General features: G+C 45.3%; 1 protein-coding gene across 3 annotated transcripts in view; it reads right to left on the reverse strand.

Moving 5' to 3' along the window:
• LOC136633328 (signal peptide, CUB and EGF-like domain-containing protein 3) overlaps positions 1 to 20,794 on the reverse strand; it is a 104,394-nt gene extending 83,600 nt beyond the window's left edge. Inside the window, exons 1-3 of one of the 3 annotated variants that reach the window (XM_066608995.1) lie at positions 20,638 to 20,794; positions 1,201 to 1,323; positions 988 to 1,116 (exon numbers count right to left, since the gene is read on the reverse strand). In XM_066608995.1, the coding sequence (XP_066465092.1) occupies positions 988 to 1,116; positions 1,201 to 1,309 (238 nt within the window). In that variant the 5' untranslated portion in view covers positions 1,310 to 1,323; positions 20,638 to 20,794. Of the gene's footprint in view, positions 1 to 987; positions 1,117 to 1,200; positions 1,324 to 20,165 lie in introns of all 3 variants that reach the window. The other 2 variants (XM_066608989.1, XM_066609002.1) reach the window with 2 other exon arrangements.
• Positions 20,795 to 23,443: the final 2,649 nt, after the last annotated feature.

Below are 23,443 nucleotides of genomic sequence, written 5' to 3' on the forward strand. Positions count from 1 at the left end.
TATAGAAATTGAACTAAGCAACTCTCACACAGTTGTTCAGTCCCTGCATACATTTAAACGGGGCGACTATCGTTCAAACGTCCGCATGAGCACTGGGTTTTGAACAACTCTGACAATAATCATCTGGTGTAAATGAGCCTTAGCAACTCAGAAACAATCAGACAATAAAAAGGTTAATAGGATCTACATTATTATAAAATATTCTAGCCAATCTGGCAGTATTTTCACAGAAATTATCCCATGTATTTTTAGTTGAAAAAAATATGAGCAGAATTAATGATTGTAAGTATCGAAATACAAGGAAAATTATCACATACTTTAATGGCAGAACTGAGGCTGATTTGAACAGTAACAACCTCACAGAGCAAAGCCACGGTCATATAAGTACAAAGAGATATGGATATGATGATTTGACAGTAAACATCAATCCTTATGGCCACCTGCAGACGGACGGGTCGGATCCGGCTGCGAGAATTCTCGCAGTGGGACCCGACCCGGCGGTTTGCAGAGAGCAGCGCGGGCACTCACCTCTCCCGTGGCCCCGGCTATTTCATGTGCTGGCTGCCGGGCAGCCGGCGCATGCGCAGAGCCGAGCCAGCGGCCGGTGAGTGACGTTTCTGTGCGGGGCTCAAATAGAGCATGCCGCGATTTGTTTGCCGTGCAAGATTTCGCGGGGCCAAATCGCGGCCGTCTGCATAGGATTGCGTTCGTTAACGCAATCCTATGGCAGCTTCCAGGGGCGGAAATTCCGCAGGAAATCCCACCGCGGAATTTCCGCCCGTCTGCAGGCGGCCTATCTTAATTGCCAATTTTGCGTAATTTTTATCTGATGCCCAACATGTGGGCACCCTCAGTTACCAAAGCTGTAGATTATTCAAGTATCATTTAGGTGATAGGTTAAAGATTGACTACAATATGACTACTGGTTTTAATGAATAGTAAATACATTTTTCATATATTATATTTTACTTAGATTTATCATGTTACCTAGACAGTTGTGTCCATCATGTGCCAGTCGAAATCCATCATAGCATGTACACCGGTAGTTGCCGGGGATATTAACACACTCGTGGTGCACGCATCCTGCATTATCATCTCGCTCACATTCATCTACATCTAGATTAAAAAAAGAGCAAATATGTAACAAAGAACAAAGATTATTATTAACGGGGATGTTAATTCATTGTAATTCTGGTTTACCTTTGCAGTGCTTTCCATCTCCTGTGTATCCCGACTTGCATATACACTTGTATGAACGAAGGGTATTCTGACAGATTGCATCTATGTGGCAATTGTCTGTTCCTTGCATGCATTCATCAACATCTAAAGCAGATTTAAAAGGAAGTTATCAGAATGCTATTAAAAGCATACAGCCAAATGCCACATTCTAATTAAACTGTTTGGTCCTATGTGTCTAATCATCCTATTTTCTTTATGTAATCACAGACTTTTAAAATAACTTATGCTTATATGATAGCCATTGTGCTAATTAGTAAAAGTGCAAATAAAATATAGGTAAAACCAGTTCTCAAGACATTTTATGCAAATGTGAAATTCTATTTATTGTAGGGGCCACAAACAAAATATATTAAAACAACAAAAAAAACTTTCACAAATTCTAAAAAAAAAAAAAAGATTCCACAAAATGTACTACACCTAGGTCACAGCACCCTCACAGCAGTTCAGCATTTCAAAATGTACATATATTTATTAGAAACATATACATGTGTTGCAAATTACTTTAAAATGCTTATTACAAATGCAGGGCATAGCTTCTGTAAATGCACACACCTGATGAGACATCACTAATGCTATTGTTGGTAAATAACCACTTATGCTGAAGGAAATGAACAGCAAGTGAAGTTGTTTTAGAAAACCATTAATTAGGTGTGGTGGAGACGATAATTTCTCTCATATTTAAAATAAGAGAATATTAATGCTCACTGACCACATAATGCTTAGTAATAGTGCTTCCTCCCCAGCCCGGCTCAGACTCCTTTCCGTCACAACTCAGGCTCCTCCTCTCTGATAGGGAGGAAGCGCAATGTTATGAGGCAGGAGATGCTGCCGCGTGGCACAGGGGAGCAGATAATTGCATGAACTATGCAGTCAGTAAAATATAATTGTTTCTATTGTGCCCAGCAGTCACCCTCATTTGCCTTGTGAGTGCTGCACACTCCCATCACTCAGCTGTAGAGACCTCTGCTTCCCCGCTGCCGGACACTATAATATAACAGACAGTGTGGTATGAGAGGGGGCCAGGAGAACCAAAAAGGGAAAACCTGTGTAATAGAGAGGACCAAGTACTGAGAGGGGAGAACTGTAAGGGGCATCAACTGACAACATGAAAAAGGAGAGAAGCCATATGGTCAGCTGCAACATATGCTAAATGTACATAGACCTACCAGATGAACAGCCAAGCTTCACCTGCCGGAAATGCAAGCTTGTGTCTCTACTGGAGGAAAAGGTGCAGAGTCTTCAGGAGAGAATAGATACAATGAAGCTCATTAAAGGGGTGGTCTAGCGAAACAAAGTGGGGTTCAGCACTTCCGTATGGCCATATTAATGCACTTTGTAATGTACATCGTGCATTAAATATGAGCCATACAGAAGTTATTCACTTACCTGCTCCGTTGCTAGCGTCCTCGTCTCCATGGTTCCGTCTAAATTCGCCGGCAGCTTGCTTTTTTAGACGCGCTTGCGCAGTCCGGTCTTCTGCATTCAGCACGAGCCGCTTCAGTGTGCTCCCCGCTACAGCTCTTCTGCGCATGCGCAGACGAGCTGTCACTGCTCGGGAGCGCGCTAGAGCGGCCATTCTGTACCTTCCTCTGTTAGAGGAAGGTGCAGAGCTGCCGAGCTGTCCGGAGAAGCCGCCCAGCTGTCCCGCCGTCCAGCTGTCCTGGTAAGTGATGGGCCGGGGGGGCTGCCGCTGCGCCGGGCTGCGCCGGGGGGGGGGCTGCCGCTGCGATGGGGGGGCTGTCGCTGCGCCGGGGGAACTAGCGCTGGGCCGGGGGGGGCTGTCGCTGGGCCGGGGGGGCTGCCGCTGTGATGGGGGAACTAGCGCTGGGCCGGGGGGGGGGGGCTGTCGCTAGGCCGGGGGGGCTGCCGCTGTGATGGGGGGGCTGTCGCTGCGCCGGGGGAACTAGCGCTGGGCCGGGGGGGGGCTGTCGCTGGGCCGGGGGCCTGCCGCTGTGATGGGGGAACTAGCGCTGGGCCGGGGGGGGGCTGTCGCTGGGCTGGGGGGGCTGCCGCTGTGATGGGGGGGGGGCTGCGCCGGTTACCTTCTGCCTGGCGGTGGGTGACAGGTCGGCCGTGTTCACTCCAGGGGTCCGGTCGGCGGCTGCGGGGCGTCTGGTTGCCATGGAGACACAGCTGGTAGCGTCTCGGGAGCACGCACGTCGGGCTACAGCAAGCGATGCGAAAAGAGCTGGCGGCCATCTTGGGAAAAAGTTTTATAAGTTGCTGAAACGCTGGAACGGTAAGTAGAAACCAGCTAGGAAAGTAATTTACAGGGGTAATTAGTAATGTATGTTTAATTAGGGGGACTGGGCAAAAAAAAAAATTCACTGTTTCCTCGAGACATCTCCTTTAAGTAGAGTGAGGATTTCCTTGACAGAGCAGAAAAAAAAGTCTTCAAAATGTTTAGGGAAAAGAAATGTCCAGTGTACCTACAGAAGCAGAGGAATGGAAGCATGTGACCCAAAGAAGCAGGAGGATCAACAGTCAGCCAGCACCCATACTGCTCGGGAACCAGTACCAGGTTCTTGAGCAGAAGGAGAAAGAAGTACAGCAAGAAATAACTCTACCAACAAAAAATCGTGTAGTAAGCACACAGAGTTCTCTTGAATGGAGAAAAAGAAGTGCTGCTGTGAAGAAGAAAAGGAGTTAGTGGTTGTGGGGGATTCCCTATTGAGAGGAACAGAGGCCACTGTCTGCAGACCTGACACCTCATGAGCACAAATCAACAATGTGTCTGATAGGCTGTCAAGACTCTTCAGTCCTACAGAACACCACCCATTCCTACTTATACATGTAGGGACAAATGACACTGCAAAAAAGGACCTTGCAACTATCTAAAGAGACTTTGAAGATCTCGGAAAGAAGGTGAAGGAACTAGGAGCACAGGTGGTCTTCTCATCCATCCTCCCAGTGGATGGCCATGGAATAAGAAGGTGGAACAGGATTCTAGAGGTGAACAACTGGCACCGTTGATGGTGCAGTCAGCAAAGATTTGGATTTCTAGAGACGGGTTGCAACTTACAAAAACAGGTAAGCACATATTTGGTGGGTGCCTTGCTTCACTCATTGGGAGAGCTTTAAACTAGAACAATATGGGTAGGAAAGTGAAAGGCCAGGTAAAAATATACAGCTAATTAATACATTTGAGAACCTTGCTATTAGAAGTGGAGAGAAACACCACAGACAAAAAATTCAGAAGGAAAGTAGAGGAGCAAGAGACACCGATCACTAAAATGTTTCTACACAAATGCCCAGAGCATGAGAAACAAACAAGTAGAATTGGAGCTCCTAACACAAAAAAGAGAAATATGATGTCATAGGCATCACGGAAACTTGGTGGAATGATACACATGATTAGAATACAAAGCTTGAAGAATACAACTTATTTATAAGAAACAGACCTAAAAAAGGGGAGGAGGTGTTGCGTTGTATGTTAGGAAAACATTCATCTCCACCGAGATTCAAGCTTCAGAGCATGGTAGTTCTGTAGAAACGGTTTGGGTAAGAATAGAAGGAGAGAACAGAAAAGACACTACTGTAGGCATTTACTATAGGCCGCCTGGACAAGCAGAAGATATTGATGAACTCTTTCTACATCAGATGGCCAAGTTCTCAAAAAAGCATGACATGGTGATCATGGGAGATTTTAACTATCCGGACATTTTTTTGGAATCTCTCTCAGGTAAACGTAATGGTTCCAACAAATTCTTATCCAATTTTGCTGACAACCTTATCTTCCAAAAGGTAGAAGAGAAAACAAGGGTTCTGCTATCTTGGACCTAATTCTTACCAACAGGGAGTAAGAGGAAGTAAGAGTGGCTGGGACCTTAAGAGATAGTGATCATGCTATCCTTGATTTTTGGATAAAAACAGGAGGAAGACCTGAGAAGTCTCAGACCTCAAGGTTGGATTTCAGAAAGGCAGATTTTAATGAACTCAGAAAGAGGATATGAAGAAGCCAAAGGCTGGATGTTCTTAAGGACAGAAATGTCCAAGGAGGTTTGGAAATATTGTGAAATTATATTCTCAAAGCACAATTGTTAACAATCCCTAAAAGAAGGAAGAATGGGAAGCATTAAAAGAGACCAGGATGGATGAATGCAGAACTTGCACACATGTTAAAATGAAGAAAAATATGTTTATCAAATGGAAAAAGAGGGGGAAATCTAAAGAAGAATATAATGTAGTCTGCAGAAACTGTACGGCAAGTGTCAGAAAAGCTAAAGCTAATTATGAATTGAGGCTTGCAACAGAGGCCAAAAGCAATAAAAAAGGATTTTGGGGGTATGTCAAAAGCAAAAGAAAAGTCAAAGATGCTACTGGATGCTTACAGGATGAAAATGATGAATTGGTTAAGAATGATGTTGAGAAAGCTGAACTTTTAAATTCGTATTTTGTATCTGTTTTCTCTCAGAAAGTAGATAGAACATCAACTGATCTTCCTCATGCTATTGGGAGAATAAAATAATGCAGTCTATCTATAAGCAGAGAGAGATGGTGAGAAAACACATGAGGGTGGTGTGGCTATCAAGCGAGCGTGTGGCATGAGTATGCTGTGGACGGACGCTGGCTCATGTGGATGATTGAACAGCAATGCCAGCATGTAACCCAGGAGAAGAGGCAGCAGTGTCACCCACAGGTGGCGATTGTCTTTGGTTGTAGCTAGTGTGGTGCTTAGCTAAAATGTGCCTGGCTAATGATGGTCTATCCCAAGTAAATTGTTGGGGGGATGACCGCCAGGCTCTTGCCCCCAATTTGGCTTAATAGTGTGACCTGGGAGCCTCAGATACAGCCATGCATGCTGCCTCTGCCGTTCCTTATCCGTTTCTGTGGTTTTTCCATGACTTTCTGATGTTTTCAGGTGTTTCACACAACCTCCCCCATGCGGAGCATCGGTCAGCTTGAAAAATGCTCGAGTCCCCCACTGACTTCAAACAAGCTCTCGAGCATTAAGAAAAGTTCAACTCGAGCAATGAGCACCTGAGCATTTTGGTGCTCACTCATCTCTAGAGGAGACATAAATTAGATATTAGAAAAAACTTTCTGATAGTGAGGGTAATCAATGAGTGGAACAGGTTACCATGGGAGGTGGCGAGTTCTCCTTCAATGGAAGAGTTCAATGGGGAGAGCTACTAGCTGGACTACAGGAGTTTGTGGGTTTGAGCCCTGACAGTAGCCACCACTTTCAAGGATGGCCTTCAAACATTCCAAGTGCTGGTTTCCCTGGATAACTTGTGGAACTCTCTTGTGAGTTTCACTATGTGCACATTTTGTTCTGGTTCCCACGAGTTTTCCTCTGGCCCATATCCCTGCCACTGTAAGAGGTATTGTAATCTTTCTCAATGTCGTCTGGAGTCAAGGACCTTCTCTACCATAAATTCATCTTGACCTTGAACACTTACAGGAAGGAGAGGAAGTTGATGTTTTCCGATGAAGGTGGTTTCCTGAAATTGTTTTAATAGCACATGTGGTAGATGGGGTGAATACCTAAGCTGCCTGGGAGCTTTAACCAGAATGCCACCTGGTTGACCCTCACTGAGATTAGGAAAGCCCTGATAAACTTTTGTCCAAGTTTGGAAGAGGGTACATGGGCCTTCAGATTTTTGGTGGATAACCACACCTTATTTCCAAATCAGAAGGTAGTAGCTGCTTGGCAGTGTTGGTTTGCCGCTTTCTTATAGGCAACCTGGGCTGCTTGCAAGGTCTCTTAATTCCTTTTGAATATTTGCAAATGCTGCCAGTCTGTGGATGATCGTCAGGGCAGGAGTATTAGCAGTAGGGCCAGGAATGAAAACAGGGTGCAACCTGTAGTTGGGATAGAACGAGCTCTTGGCTGTAGAACTATGTTTGGCATTGTTATACATGAAATCCGCTGTTGATAGATAGTCCACCCAGTCATCCTGAAGATGGGAGATGAAGCAGTAGATACTACTCCAGAGTCTGGTTAATTCTCTCAGTCTGGCTGTTAGACTGAGGATAAAAGGCACAAGAGAGACTCATGGTAGTTCCAGGGGCTGTGCAGAAGTGTCTCCAGAACTTGGAGGTGAACTGAAGCCTCTGAGACAATATCATCTGGAATTCCATGTAGTCGTAAAACCTCCCAGGTCATCAACTCTGCGGTGTACTTGGCAGTGAGAATCTTTTTTTATGGGGATAAAGTGAAACATCTTTGTGAGTGGGTCCATGATGTTAATGATGGTAGTCATTCCTTTTAAGTGGGGCAGGTCCACTATAAAGTCCATTAACATAGATCCCCATGGCCTGGAACAGACCGGAATAGGTTGTAGGAAACCTAGAGGGCAAGCTTGTGGCATCTTGTTCCGAGCACATACTTCACAAGAGGTGACATAATTCTTCACATCCCTCCTGCAGTCGGGCCAACAGAAGGAATAAAGCAGGAGTTCCAGAGTGACCGGCCAGCTTGGAATCATTGAGCAGTTTGAGGACTTAGAGTCAACCAGCCTTGGGAACATATAGTTGGTGTTCTCGCCTTCAAAGTTCATTCTTGAAATGAAGCTTTACATTCTTAGAAGGGCAACTCAGGAAAGAGTCACTTTTGTAGCCTCTCTTAAGCTTTGTTAAGAGGTCTTGAGTCAGAATGCAGGATACCCGAAAAGATTTTTTTTTTTGGGGGGGGGGGGGGGGCAAAATTGTGCAGTTTATATTTGACCTCCACAGGCTCCGAAAATATCCTGGACAATGCATCTCCCTTGCCATTTCAGGGTGGTAGGACGCAACAAAATTAAACCTGGAGAAGAACAGGACCCATCGTGCTTGGCAGTATGGAGAAATTCTGAATTTGTATGGTCAGTAGGAACTATTACTGGATGATGGACTTCTTCCAAGAGGTGAAAGCCACCTTGATGGCTGGAAGTTCCTTTTTCCCAACATCATAGGACAGAAATGCACAAGGCTGTAGTTGCATCTTATCTCCGACTCATTGTGACAGGATAGCTCTCACAGCAGAGTTGAAGGTGTCTACCTCCACAACAATAGGAAACTTTGGTCTTGCATAGATCAGTACTGGTGTTGAAGTAAAAAGAGTCTTTCATTACTCCTAAGCAGCTTTTGTGCTTTCTTTGTGAGGAATGTAATGAGAGAGATGACCTTTGAGAAGTCCTTAATTAATCTTCTATAGAAGTTTGCAAAACCGATCCGGCGCTGTACCTCCTTCAAATGTCTTGGAATGGGCCAATCTAGGATGGCTTTAATCTTGCTGGGGTCCATACTTAGGTCATCTGGGGGGATAATGTATCCCAGGAATTGTATTTGGGTCTGTTCAAGCTCACACTTGTTTGATGTAGAGATTATTCTTCTGAAGTCAATCCAAGACCACACAATCATTCCTGTGTTGTTCCTCCAAGTTATCAGAGAAGATGAGGATGTCACTATGAATTGTTCCAATAGGTCTCGAAATACATCATTGATAAAGTGTTGGAAGGTGGTAGAAGCATTGCAAAGGCCGAATAGCATTACTAGAGATTTAAAGTATCCATATCTTGTTCTAAAAGCTATTTTCCATTCATCTCTGGGGCGGATCCGTACCAGATTATAGGCTCCTCTGAGGTCCAGTTTAGTAAAATCTTTGGCTGCCCAAAGCCTCTCCAGCAGTTCTGGGATTAATAGGAGAGTATAGCAATTCTTAATTGTGATTTTGTTTGATTCCCGGTATTCTATGCATGGTTGAAGAGTAGAATCTTTCTTTTCAACGAAGAATATGGGTGTTCCCGCTGGAGAGGAAGAGAGCTAGATGAAGCCCTTCTTTAGATTTTCATCCAAATGTTCCCAAAGGGTTTTTAACTCTGGTTCTGAGAGGTTGTACATATGGCCAAATAGAACAGAAGATACAGGAAGCAGCTCAATAGGACAGTCATACGGCCAATGAGGTGACAGCTGGTCAACTTTCTTCTTGATGCAGACATCCCTGAACATCTGGTATTAAACCTGTAACTTCTCAAAGTCCGGTTGACCATCTTCGGGTTCTCTCATTGCTTTAAGGGTAGATGGTGCTATCTGGCAGTTCTCTTTACAGTATTCTGAAGGGAAGGCAATGGTCCTTGCTTCCCAGCTGAAAGAGGGAATAAGGGTAGAGAACTAGGGGATCCTGAGAATCACTGAAAATTTGGGGGATGAGATGAGCTGGAAGCTGATCGTTTCTTGATGGTCAGGTTTCATGCAGAGCTCCAGTTCGATTGTCTCCCGTTTGACAGGTCCCGAGAACAAAGGTGACTCATCCACGGTTTCTATATCAAATCGGTATGGGCTTAAGTCTGGTGACAATGTTTTTTTTTTTGTCAAGAGCGAATTTTAATTCCATAAAAGTTCCCTCCTGCTCCTGAATCCAGCATCGTTGAGCACTGCATCCTCTGATTGCTCGCTAAGAACTCTATTGGGAGGACAAATTGGAGAGTGGGGGAAGGGTTTTCACACTGTCTTGAACTACCAATGAAAAGGTGTGTTTGGTGGTTGGGTTGGTGACTGTGGCCTTGTGAGTTTGTGAACCCTAAAACTATGGACTGTGTATGTTGTTCAAGTTTTGAACTATGCTGTGCAGTGGAATAAATTCTGGCAGGCACCAGAAATCCCTGCTTTTGGAGTCTATCTACATGTGTGGTGTGCCATTTCCCTGGAGTTGTGGTCGGCGATCCGTAGGCCTCCTTGCCACAATTAACATATAATTGTTCCCAGTGCTGGTATTTAAGAGATGTATATAATTATATAATTTTACTAGTATATAAATAAATATGACCAAGCTGTAGCCAACATAAGTTGAACATTATTTATACATGACAGCACTAAGATCCTCAGTTGGAAGCAGGCAGCCTCCCTATGAAACTATGGAGTTCCCTCAATCATCTGTAATGTCCTGGAGGACCTAAAATCGTGCGAGATTTGTGCGTTACGAGACGCACAAATCTCAAACCAAAATAAACCACATTTTGAATAGGGTCATATACATGTACGATTCTCTTCCTGCATCGCAGAGCTGGAAAAATTGTGGCATGTCCTATCTATGGGTGTTCCCTCAGAACGCCTCGCATTGCCCATTGTTTTCAATGGGGCTGGCAAAGCACCACACGGCGTGCGAAATGCACGTGAGTGCAATGAACACACTAAAAACAATGGGAAACAGTCAGTGATCCTCTGCCGCGGCTTTTAGCTACTTCCCCAAAGTGATGCAAGGTGGTCTTAATGCAAAATCACATTGCATCCGTAAGGACATCACATGTTGGCAAGTGCAATCTCAAGACGAGTTTCACTCCCCGATATTGCATTCACTCCTGTGAAATTAGCCTAACAGTGAGACTATATTTACACGTCCAAATGCAATAGTGGTCTGACAAACTCAGACCAATATTGTACACCTGTTCCGTTGTCCAAAATCCAGACACAGTGGCACCTTCATTTCAGACCCGTCTCTACCTGAACCATTTTCAAGTGCTTGGTGGAAGGAAATTTGGAGTCACAGCACCCAAAAGGAGTCCTGCCATTAACTCAGAAACACCATTGGCTTCATTTGCAGTGGTGTTACAAATTACAAACTTGACTTCTACAGACTGGAATTGTATTGTTTTCAGTGACAAATCAAGGTTCCATTAAGGAGCAAAAAGACAGTTGTGTTTAAGTATGGTGACCTGGTGGTGAACGCTTCTCTCCTGCCTTTGCTGTGGAGTGATACGCTGCCCCAACTGCTGGTGTGATGATCTAGGGAGCCATCATATCAGAAAGTTAGTCATCCATAGTAGTGATCAAGGGTCAGTAACAGCTCAGCGATATGTGCTGGAAATCCTGCGGCCACGTGTTGCCTTTCATGGCAGGGCTCCCAACAGGCATTTTTCAGCAGGATAATGTTTGTCCACACACACAGCAAGGGTTTCCCAGCGATGTCTTCACAACGTTGCAACACTTCCTTGGCTTACCCAGTCGGTAGATGTATTTTCGATCTAGCATTTATGGGACCTGCTGGGATACCAGCTTTGGCAGGCTACAAGCGTCCAATATCTGTAGGCCCAGTTGCAACATAAGTGTGCAAATGTGCTGCAGGATGACATATGGAGTCTGTATGCCTCCATTCCCTACCATATTTTATCATGTATCCAAGCTAGAGGCAGCTCAAGAGGATATTACAGTCTCCTTTGAATTGTACAGTTTTGTCGCAAAAGCTTTTCCCTTCACTGTGATATTGTAATGACTTACATATAGCATCATTACATTCATATACAAAGTTTAATTCAAATCTAACAAATCCTTCTTGATGCATTATTTTTGTCAGTGAGTTTATAAATAATGGAGTTAAACTTGGCAACATTATACATTTCACCATATAATATCATGACTTGTTTGTATGCATTATATGGACACGTATATGGTTCTCCGCATGGTAATGTATAATGGGCTTATTCTCCCTTAGCAGCAATGCAGCAATGCGGTTAATAGAGAATAGCTCCGTTATACAGCATTTGATGGAACATGTGCAGACAACAAAAAAACCTCTGTATGCCTTCAAATAAAACTGGAGGTACATGGAGGTTCAGTAGAGCCCCAAAGAACTCTATAGTTGCTGTATTATAGCTCCATTCAACTCAATAGTTGCACAGAGCTATCAGGCATGTGCATGATGTCTTAAAACTCTACGGTTAGCACTGTTGACTTGCAGCAATGAGGTTCTGGACCATTCTGGACAGATGTTGCTGAGCAAGGGCAACATCTGCATAAAGTTAACTTTCCAATAGGTTAATTGACTTGTCTCTACAGTGGTGTAGAATACATTGGCATTATATAAATAACAGGAAATATATGCCTGTAATATGTTTATGAATAAAGTATTCTAGATAGATGTGATAAAGACAAACAGACAATCATACTACCATACCATAATACCACGCTGTCCTTTGTGAAATAATAACAGATATATATTGGTAATAACCATGTGTTGCAAGTATATTTTAACTTTGTATCTTATGGTCATTTTCTCAGTGGCTGTTTTTAATTATTTTATGCAAGACGAGATCTTGTTCCTTAGCTCTAGTCACCCTAGACTGCCAGCCTCTGGCCCTGAAAACTTGCGCTGAGATTTCCTCCACCCCACCAAACATCCACAGTCATAGCTAAAAAATTTCAAAAAATAACAAAAGGCCTCATAACAGCAGCAAGAAAAAACATCATAGGCTAGCTCAGCTCTCATAAGCAACTAATTCAAAGGTCAGAACAAAGATGGAACAGAAAGTCTGTGCACAAACAAAATAATGAATAGGATAAACTGGGTGCTTATGTTACTTTGCTTTGTATTTTAACAGAGATTAGTGTCAAATTACCCTAAATGCATGGTTATAATGATACTAGGTATGTGTGTGAAAATAATGAGCTTGTATGATATTCTATTGCCAAGGACTTTATTAATTAAAACAGAGAATTTTTTAGTTTGGAGTTTAGTTTCTATTATTAGTGGCAAGATTGCACTGCATGATGAGATACCCACAGGATACTTAAACAAATGTAAATGTCATTATTTTATTTAAAATTCATCAAGTCTCATGAACTATTTGGTAACAGAAATTAAATAGGCAAATGGCGAATACTCCTTGGATAATGTCAAATGCTGTAGTATATGTTAAGTATTATGAAATAAACACACTTATTTGACATTTTGTATGGAACATTGTTACTAGAGATGAGCGAGCACCAAAATGCTCGGGTGCTCGTTATTTGAGTCGAACTTCCCGCGATGCTCGAGGGTTCGTTTCGAGTAACGAACCCCATTGAAGTCAATGGGCGACCCGAGCATTTTTGTATGGGACCTATGCTCCGCTAAGGTTTTCATTTGTGAAAATCTGGGAAATTCAAGAAAGTGATGGGAACGACACAGAAACGGATAGGGCAGGCGAGGGGCTACATGTTGGGCTGCATCTCAAGTTCCCAGGTCCCACTATTAAGCCACAATAGCGGCAAGAGTGCCCCCCCCAACAATTTTTACTTCTGAAAAACCCTCATTAGCAAGGCATACCTTAGCTAGGCACCACACTACCTCCAACAAAGCACAATCACTGCCTGCATGACACTCCGCTGCCACTTCTCCTGGGTTACATGCTGCCCAACCCCCCCCCCCCCCCCGCACGACCCAGTGTCCACAGCGCACACCAAAGTGTCCCTGCGCAGCCTTTAGCTGCCCTCATGCCACACGCTGGCCTCATAGCCTCACCACCCTCATATCTATTTATAAGTGCATCTGCCATGAGGAGGAACCGGAGGCACACACTGCAGAGGGTTGGCAGGGCCAGGCAGCGACCCTCTTTAAAAGGGGCGGGGCGATAGCCCACAATGCTGTACAGAAGCAATGAGAACTCCAATCCTGTGCCACCTCCGTCAGGAGCTGCAAACGTGGGCATAGCAATGGGGAATCCATGTGCCACACAGTATTCATTTTGTCAAGGTGTCGCATAGCTCAATCCACACTGCAAGGGGAAAGCCGTCAGCGCTCTACCCCCTACCCAAGTCAGTCAGTGCCTTTGTGCCAGACAGGTCAAACACCGCAATGGGTACTAAGTTTGCACCAACAGCATAGGTGGGTCCTAGGAAACCCAAGACATGAACAAAAAATTGATCTGAGCGGCCAAACATGGCAGACTTGCACCGCGCCCACGGCATAGACCTCGGCCCACTGATTCAGCAATCCTAGGCTGGGGCTACATGTTGGCCTGCATCTCAAGTTCCCAGGTCCCACTATTAAGAAACAATAGCGGCAAGAGTGGCCCCCCCCCCCCAACAATTTTTACTTCTGAAAAACCCTCATTAGCAAGGCATACCTTAGCTAAGCACCACACTATCTCCAACAAAGCACAATCACTGCCTGCATGACACTCCGCTGACACTTCTCCTGGGTAACATGCTGCCCAACCGACCATTTCAGTAATAGTAGCAGTCAAGACAGGCCCCAGTAACAATTCCAAAGCAGCAGTATAGGGGGAGCACAGTATTAGGTCCATTTCAGTAGTAGTTGCAGTCTAGACAGGCCCCAGTAACATATCACTAGCAGCAGTATAGGGGGAGCACAGTATTAGTTCCATTTCAGTAGTAGTAGCAGTCTAGACAGGCCTCAGTAACATATCACTAGCAGCAGTATTGGATGGAGCACAGTCTTAGTTCCATTTCAGTAGTAGTAGCAGTCAAGACAGGCCCCAGTAACAATTCCGAAGCAGCAGTATAGGGGGAGCAAAGTATTAGTTCCATTTCAGTAGTAGTAGCAGTCAAGACAGGCCACAGTAACATTCCCGTTGCAGCAGTTTAGGGAGATAACAGTCTCTTTCACATTTCAGTAGCTGCAGTATAGATAAGGCCCCAGTTACATTTATGTAGCAAAAGTGTAGGCCAACCCCACACACCTTGCTGTACCATGAGTGCAGGCGAAGCCCCAAAAAATTACTAGGATTACACTGTAGGCGAGGGCCCAAAAAAATTGGTGTACCAACAGTACAAATGTACCTCAGAAAAACTGCCCATGCCCAACCAAGAGGGCAGGTGAAACCCATTAATCGCTTTGGTTACTGTGGCTTAATTTGTAACTAGGCCTGGAGGCAGCCCAGTTAAAATAAAAATTGGTTCAGGTGCAAGTTTCAACGCTTTAATGAGAATTGAAACGTATAAACATTGTTTACAAAAGTAATATGACTGAGCCTTGTGGGCCTAAGAAAAATTGCCCGTTCGGTGTGATTACGTGAGGTTTCAGGAGGAGGAGCAGGAGGAGGAGGATGAATATAATACGCAGATTGATGAAGCTAAAAGGTCCCCGTTTTTTATGGTGATAGAGAATGATGCTTCCATCCGCGGGTGCAGCCTACGTATTGTTTAGGTACCGCTGCTGTCCGCTGGTGGAGAAGAGAAGTCTGGGGAAATCCAGGCTTTGTTCATCTTTATGAGTGTAAGCCTGTCGGCACTGTCGGTTGACAGGTGGGTACGCTTATCCGTGATGATTCCCCCAGCCGCACTAAACACCCTCTCTGACAAGACGCTAGCTGCAGGGCAAGCAAGCACCTCCAGGGCATACAGCGCGAGTTCAAGCCACGTGTCCAGCTTCGACACCCAGTAGTTATACGGAGCAGAGGCGTCACGGAGGACGGTCGTGCGATTGGCTACGTACTCCCTCACCATCCTTTTACAGTGCTCCCGCCAACTCAGCCTTGACTGCGGAGTGGTGACACAGTCTTGCTGGGGAGCCATAAAGCTGGCAAAGGCCTTGGAGAGTGTTCCCCTGCCTGCGCTGTACATGCTGCCTGATCTCCGCGCCTCCCCTGCTACCTGGCCCTCGGAACTGCACCTTCTGCCACTAGCGCTGTCGGATGGGAATTTTACCATCAGTTTCTCCGCCAGGATCCTGTGGTATAGCATCACTCTTGAACCCCTTTCCTCTTCGGGTATGAGAGTGGAAAGGTTCTCCTTATACCGTGGGTCGAGCAGTGTGTACACCCAGTAGTCCGTAGTGGCCAGAATGCGTGTAACGCGAGGGTCACGAGAAAGGCATCCTAATATGAAGTCAGCCATGTGTGCCAGGGTACCTGTACGCAACACATGGCTGTCCTCACTAGGAAGATCACTTTCAGGATCCTCCTCCTCCTCAGGCCATACACGCTGAAAGGATGACAGGCAAGCAGAATGGGTACCCTCAGCAGTGGGCCAAGCTGTCTCTTCCCCCTCCTCCTCATGCTCCTCCCCCTCCTCCAAAACGCGCTGAGATATAGACATGAGGGTGCTCTGACTATCCAGTGACATACTGTCTATCCCCCCCCCCCCCCCCCCCCGGTTCGGAGCGCAAAGCGTCTGCCTTTATGCTTTACAGGGAACTTCTCAAGAGGCATAGCAGAGGAATGGTGACGCTAATGATTGCAGCATCACCGCTCACCATCTGGGTAGACTCCTCAAAGTTTCCAAGGACCTGGCAGATGTCTGCCAACCAGGCGCACTCTTCTGTAAAGAATTGAGAAGGCTGACTCCCACTACGCCGCCCATGTTGGAGTTGGTATTCCACTATAGCTCTACGCTGCTCATAGAGCCTGGCCAACATGTGGAGCGTAGAGTTCCACCGTGTGGGCACGTCGCACAGCAGTTGGTGCACTGGCAGATTAAACCGATGTTGCAGGGTCTGCAGGGTGGCAGCGTCCGTGTTGGACTTGCGGAAATGTGCGCTGAGCCGGCGCACCTTTCCGAGCAGGTCTGACAAGCGTGGGTAGCTTTTCAGAAACCGCTGAACCACCAAATTAAAGACGTGGGCCAGGCATGGCATGTGCGTGAGGCTTCCGAGCTGCAGAGCCGCCACCAGGTTACGTCACACACGACCATGCCCGGTTGGAGGCTCAGCGGCGAAAGCCAGCAGTCAGTCTGCTCTGTCAGACCCTGCAGCAGTTCGTGGGCTGTGTGCCTATTCTCTCCTAAGCTGAGTAGTTTCAGCACGGCCTGCTGACGCTTGCCCACCGCTGTGCTGCTACGCTGCGCGACACCGACTGCTGGCGACGTGCTGCTGCAGACACATCTTGATTGTGGGGAGAGGTTGCGTAGGAGGAGGGGGGTGGTTTAGTGGAGGAAGCATACACCGCCGCAGATACCAGCACCGAGCTGGGGCCCGCAATTCTGGGGGTGGGTAGGACGTGAGCGGTCCCAGGCTCTGACTCGGTCCCAGCCTCCACTAAATTCACCCAATGTGCCGTCAGGGAGATATAGTGGCCCTGCCCGCCTGTGCTTGTCCACGTGTCCGTTGTTGAGTGGACCTTGCCAGTAACCGCGTTGGAGAGGGCGCGTACAATGTTGCGGGAGACGTGGTCATGCAGGGTCTGGGACGGCACATCAGGAAAAGTAGTGGCGACTGGGAACCGAGTAGCGCGGGGCCGCCACCGCCATCATGTTTTTGAAAGCCTCCGTTTCTACAAGCCTATACGGCAGCATCTCTAGGCTGATCAATTTGGCTATGTGCACGTTTAACGCTTGAGCGTGCGGGTGCGTGGCGGCGTACTTGCGCTTGCGCTAAAACAGTTGCGCTATTGACGGCTGGACGCTGCGCTGAGAGACATTGCTGGATGGGGCCGAGGACAGCGGAGGTGAGCGTGTGGGTGCAGGCCGGGAGACTGTCGTGCCTGTGTCCTGAGAGGAGGGTTGGATCTCAGTGGCAGGTTGGGGCACAGGGGGAGAGGCAGTGGTGCAAACCGGAGGCGGTGAACGGCCTTCGTCCCACCTTGTGGGGTGCTTAGCCATCATATGCCTGCGCATGCTCTCATTTTCATGGAGTGAGGAGGCTGGGAGGAAGGAGGAGCAGCAGCCAGAGGATTCAGAGTTGCAGCTGTGGACGGCGTAGAAGACTGGGTGGTCGATAGATTGCTGGATGCACTTTCTGCCATCCACGACAGGACCTGCTCACACTGCTCAGTTTCTAATAATGGTCTACCGCGTGGACCCATTAATTGTGAGATGAATCTGGGGACCCCAGAACCTTGCCTCTCTCCTAATCCTGCAGCAGTCGGCTGCAATACACCAGGAGCTCGGCCTGTGCCCACAGCCTGACTTGGGCCTCCGCGTCCTCGCCCGCGTCCACGACCTCTAGGCCTACCCCTACCCCTCAGCATGGTGTATTATGAGTAGAGCAGAAACAGAACGCTGTAATTAATTGTGCCGCTTATTGGCCTGTGGTTGGAGGCTGACTTCGCTTACGGAACGCACAGCAGACCAGGAAACAATTATGCGCAAGCCTGTAGTGAGACCTAGGTGCGTATGACTGAGCTACTGGAATTCACAGGGCAGAACCAGTCAAGTGGCCAAAGGCCAGTGGTAGGCCTTAAGTATTTTGCTTCAATTTTTTAAAATGGTGAGGTGAAAAACCAGACAGACACCGTATGCAGCGTATATATGTATAACTCTTTCCCTCTGGCGGGATGATGGCGATCATGTAACGGACACAGCAGAGCCAGGAAACAATTATGCGCAAGCCTGCTGTAACGCTTAGCTGGGTAATAAGGAGCAACTACTACCCCCAGCAGACACGCAGTAAACTGAAGATAGTCACAGGCAGCCCAAATATAGTATTTTTTCCCAATTTTTGGGTAAAAGCCCACTGCCTATATAGCCTGTATATGGATTTCCCTGTTGGAGGATGACTGTGGTTATTGAAAGCACAGGGCAGCCAGAAAAAAATATGCGCAAGGCTGGGTATTAATTAGCGACTACTAGCACCCCCAGCAGACACGCAGTAAACTGAAGACGGTCACAGGCAGCCCAAATATAGTATTTTTTTCCAATTTTTGGGAAAAAGCCCACTGCCTATATAGCCTGTATATGGATTTCCCTGTTGGAGGATGACTGTGGTTATTGAAAGCACAGTGCAGCCAGAAAAAATTATGCACAAGGCTGCAGTAACACCTAGCTGGGTAATAAGTGAGCGACTACTACCCCCAGCAGACACGCAGTAAACTGAACACGGTCAGAGGCAGCCAAAGATTTTTTTTTCCAATTTTTTTGAAAAAGCCCACTGCCTATATAGCCAGTATACCTCTTTCCCTGTACCACTGTCCCTGCCTCACCAGTACTGCCCCTATACTCAGTAAAATGACTGCAGACTGAGGACGTTATGGTCTGCACGCCCGATATACAAAAAAAAAAAATTTTGCAAAACTGCTAAAAGCAGCCTCAACAGTACTGCACACAGTCAGATGTGGCCCTAAGAAGGACCGTTGGGGTTCTTGAAGATGAAGATAACAGCCTAACACTCTTCCTATAGCAGCTACAGCAAGACGGCACTTTCCCTAATGTCTCTCAGCGTGCATCTGTGGCGAGCCGCGGGCGGCCCCAGTTTATATACTCGGGTGGCACCTGATCTCCCCAGCCACTCACTGCAGGGGGGTGGGATAGGGCTGGAACTTCACAGGAGGAAGTTGTAATGCCTTCCCTGTGTTACTATTGGCCAGAAAACGGCGCAAAATTTTCTGGGAAGAAAATGAAAGTGACTCGAACACTGCGTGGTGCTCGTCTCGAGTAACGAGCATCTCGAGTACCCTAATACTTGAACGAGTATCAAGCTCGGACGAGTACGCTCGGTCATCTCTAATTGTTACCAATCTTTAAATTTTAGCTATTAAAATTTTGCAGCATTTTACATAATTGTAATCCAAGAAAGTATTGCACTTTGGGCTTTCACTTTATATCCCAAATGGAAATAGAGCTGGCAACATTAACTAAAAGGTTAAGATACTCTAGATTTTAATATGATGTTATCATAGAGGATTTCTAAAATTATATGTGTAATATATGCCCTCATAACTATTTTTATAGTTGCATATCAAGAAACATTAGGTTTGCTACAATACAATAATAAGCTTGCTTTAAGCGAGTTTATTGTCATACTATTAAATGGATCTGTAATACGGGTGTGTTACAGATTATACCATATGTTATCAGTATTTCAGCAGTATTTTATCTGTATGTGCTTCAGTTGGTTTTATTTTTCTGCAAGACAAATACAGATCTGTATTTGCCCAATAGAAAATAATACCAATGAATGCAAAAACAGAGGCAGAAACCAACAAAAATAGGGCATACTGCGTACTTTAAACACATCTGAGGAAGAAAATTCCCATGTGAATAGCTCTATAGATTTACATTAGCTCAATATTATGATACACAAAACACGTACCGAATAGGAAGATAAAATATGCGGTCTGAAAGTGGCTAAAGGGATAGCTCTACCAACTGATTAAAAAAAATTAAGTGAAATCAGACCAAACCATACTAAAATAGCCTTAATGCCTACATAGATAATGTATTCGATTCACACTACTCAAACATTTCATGCTTTCGCAAAGAATTGACAAGATTACAAACGTTATTCTGAATCTGCTAAATTACATTCAACAACGTGCAGTGACATCAAGTACAGCAGGAAGAGCTCATCTTACCTTGGCTCCCTGTGGAGAAACATATGTGGCCAGCGTAAGACAGGAGCAAAAATAAAAAGTATACCATACCCCAAGGTATACCCAAGACAAATGGTGTGCATTTGCTGTGCATATTTGTCTAACTTACAACATAAAAAGGTCAAATCTGAGTGCTCAGTAGTGTATAACTTTCTTCCTCTTAGCTGTCAAGCATATTCTTTCAGAGGAGCTATTAATTTCTCATGCAATGTTTAGCAAACATTTATTTGAGAAAATAAACTATGCTATGTGAAGAAAAGTGTCTGCTCAATGGTGGCAACCTAGGTATTAATTTGCTATAGGTGACCTGTAATGAATCTTAATTGCACTGACTAGAGATGCAGTTTTCTAGGCATTGTAGCTTTACAAAAATCAACTAATAAAACATTACATATTATTTTGATGCTAATAAATGTACAAAGATAATTAAAATGAAGGTGCTGTAGGTTTCTACCTCCTCTTTCTACTCACAAAAAAGAAGATAAAAATAGATCTGTAGGGTGATGAGGACAGAAGTGTTACTTCTAAAGAGGAGTTCTGTATACTGAAAAGATAGAGTGAAACCTTCCCCCTCACCAGCTGCAACACACAAAGGTTCCTGCTGGAGAGAAGGAAGCAGAGTGGAGAAGGAGGGAGGTAAAAAAGGAGGGGGAAGAGGGCGCAAGAGATGATGGGGGAGGGAGGCATGTTCCTCTTATACACTTTTCCTTTTCATAGATGTCCTGTCTCCGATGATATTTGGAAACTGTATAAAGAACTTATTGATCATAATATATGAATTCTGGCACCAGTATTGATCTTTTATATTATGGATTGTCAATATTTTGTAAACTCAAACTTTGCTAAATTGACAAATATATTCCCTGTCTTCACAGTGGAAACGAGCTTGTAATTTTTGTGCTCTTTGTTAGATACTGTGAATTAAGCCTATTTTTACTGTCACTGATCCTCCTTATTAGATTTTCAACTGTGACTTTTACTCTCAACTACTAAGTTCTTCTTACTGTGTGGTAAAGAAGCAGGTTGCATTTACCATTCAATAATTCAATATTTGCCAAGATTTACCCGACATGTCACAACTGGTTCTGCCTTCGGATTACTTTAAAAGAAGGTGATGGAAATAAGAAGGAGATCTTTATATGAACTTGAGCTGAAAAGTGAAAACTTCTCTTTTACATGCAATACTTGATTTGCATATTTCTATTGCTAACAAATAGCCTTTTATTCTGATGTTCCGAGATATTTATTTTATTTAGGAATAGAACAATAGTTCAAGATCAGTAGTATAATGGTAAATTAGGTAAAAAGCCTTTGTGCTGATTAGAATAGTACAAATGTCTTTTGGAGAAATAGGGAAGAGGTTAAAAAGGTTTACACTAGCAGTTCATATAGTACAGTGCAACCACATGTTGAGGGGAGCTCTGCTTGGATAGAGGTCAAAGGTCATGAGAGGAAGGCGAGACTGATTCTGCAGCTGATTCCAATTACACATTTCCTTTGCTTGGTTAAATATGAGTAAAACCCGACTACTTAGGGCACTTAAAGAGTAGTTAGAACAAGTCCTAAGGGCAAAAGGATGATATTCCATGATATTACTGTGAACCCATCAGCAATCCCCTTTCCATGGTATATCTGGGAAGGATGATAGGCTCAGCAGCGTACTATTTTCTGCTTCATACAACTTCTTCCTATTAATAGATATTCTGCAGCGTTCATCTATGACACTTAGAGATAGGACAGAGCCACAGTAACCAGACAAAACATTAAACATTTACAACCAACAGTCCCCCCACAACAACACTTTTCTCTGAACCTGTGTTAACTAGAGATGAGCGAACGTACTCGTTTAGGCCTATTTCGCAATCGAGCATCGCGTTTTTCGAGTAACTGCCTACTCGGGCGAAAAGATTCGGGGGCGCCGGGGGTGGTTGAGCGGGGGGTTGCAGAGTGGAGTGGCGGGGAGAGCTCCCCCCTGTTCCCCACTACTACCACCTGCTCCACCACGCTACCCCCCGAATCTTTTCACCCGAGTAGGCAGTTTCTCGAAAAAAGCGATGCTCGATTGCGAAATAGCCCTAAACGAGTACGTTCGCTCATCACTCGTGTTAACCCTTCACAGGCCAGAGCACCAGTTCTTTTGCTGAGAAGTGTCTGTGTGATAGCCAGTATAGTAAAGATAAATGGATAAAGAGGCACAGTACAGCTGAAAAGCTGATAAAATCTTAAGGGAAAACGGTAACGTTTTCAAACTGCCTCTTCTGCTCCTTAAGATCATTTTGGGGGCCAGGATTCAGGCTTTAAACATCTCCTTCTCTGACGTTGTCTGCGCGCTGCATACGGCCAGGTGAATTTCTCCAATTTTGGATGTCAGCTTCATTTCGCTCAACCCAGGCTGCTGCATCTTTTCAGTGCTCGAAGAAGTGCGTGGATCCAAGGGCAACCACTCGCAGTCTGGCGGGGTACATCATGGAGTAAAGCACTTGTAAATTGCTTAGGCATCTTTTTATGTCCAGGAATGTGCTGTGTTGTTTCTGTATTTCCATGGAAAAATCGGGTAAGAATGACACACTGTCACCATGTAGTTATGTTACGTTGCTCGCGGGCTTTGCAAAGTACAGTGCCTCTATCCCGGAAATGAAGCAGCTTCATCAGCATGGGTCTGGGAGGAGTGCCTGGTAAGGGTGGCCTAGACGGCACTCGATGTGCACGTTCCAGTACGAACATGGGGGTCAGCGAGTCACAGCCACATATTTCTTGTAGCCAGGCCTCCAGATAGGTTACTGCGTTATCTTCTGCCTTTTCTGGTAGTCCTACTATGCGGACATTGTTATGTCTTGATCTGTTTTCAAGATTGTCCACTTTATTCAGTAGTGCTGTGATATTTTGTGAGTTTCTGCGCACATCCTGTTTCAGAAGTTTTAGTCTTTCACCTCACTGACTCTCTCCTCCACTGCTGTCATACGCTCAGTAACTTTTTGCATGTCTTGTCTTATGATTCCCACGTTCTCTTGCAGGGATCCTATTTGCTGCTGCATTGTGTTCAGAGAGCAGTTGCATTTATTAATTGCTCCCAGTATGTCCTTCAGTGAGGGCTCACTGGCTATGTCAGCTCTGCTAGCTGCACTTTAATGTTGTGACCCACTGTCCTCTGTTATGTGCAGGTTTCTGCTTCCCCCCCTCTCCCTCCTCCTCCTGCTGATGCTGGAGATGACTATCTGCTTTGCTCTTTGTCCGGTTGTGTCCTCTATCAGGGTTTTTTT

This window comes from Eleutherodactylus coqui, chromosome 1 (genome assembly GCF_035609145.1).
Source record: "Eleutherodactylus coqui strain aEleCoq1 chromosome 1, aEleCoq1.hap1, whole genome shotgun sequence".
NCBI lineage: Eukaryota > Metazoa > Chordata > Amphibia > Anura > Eleutherodactylidae > Eleutherodactylus > Eleutherodactylus coqui.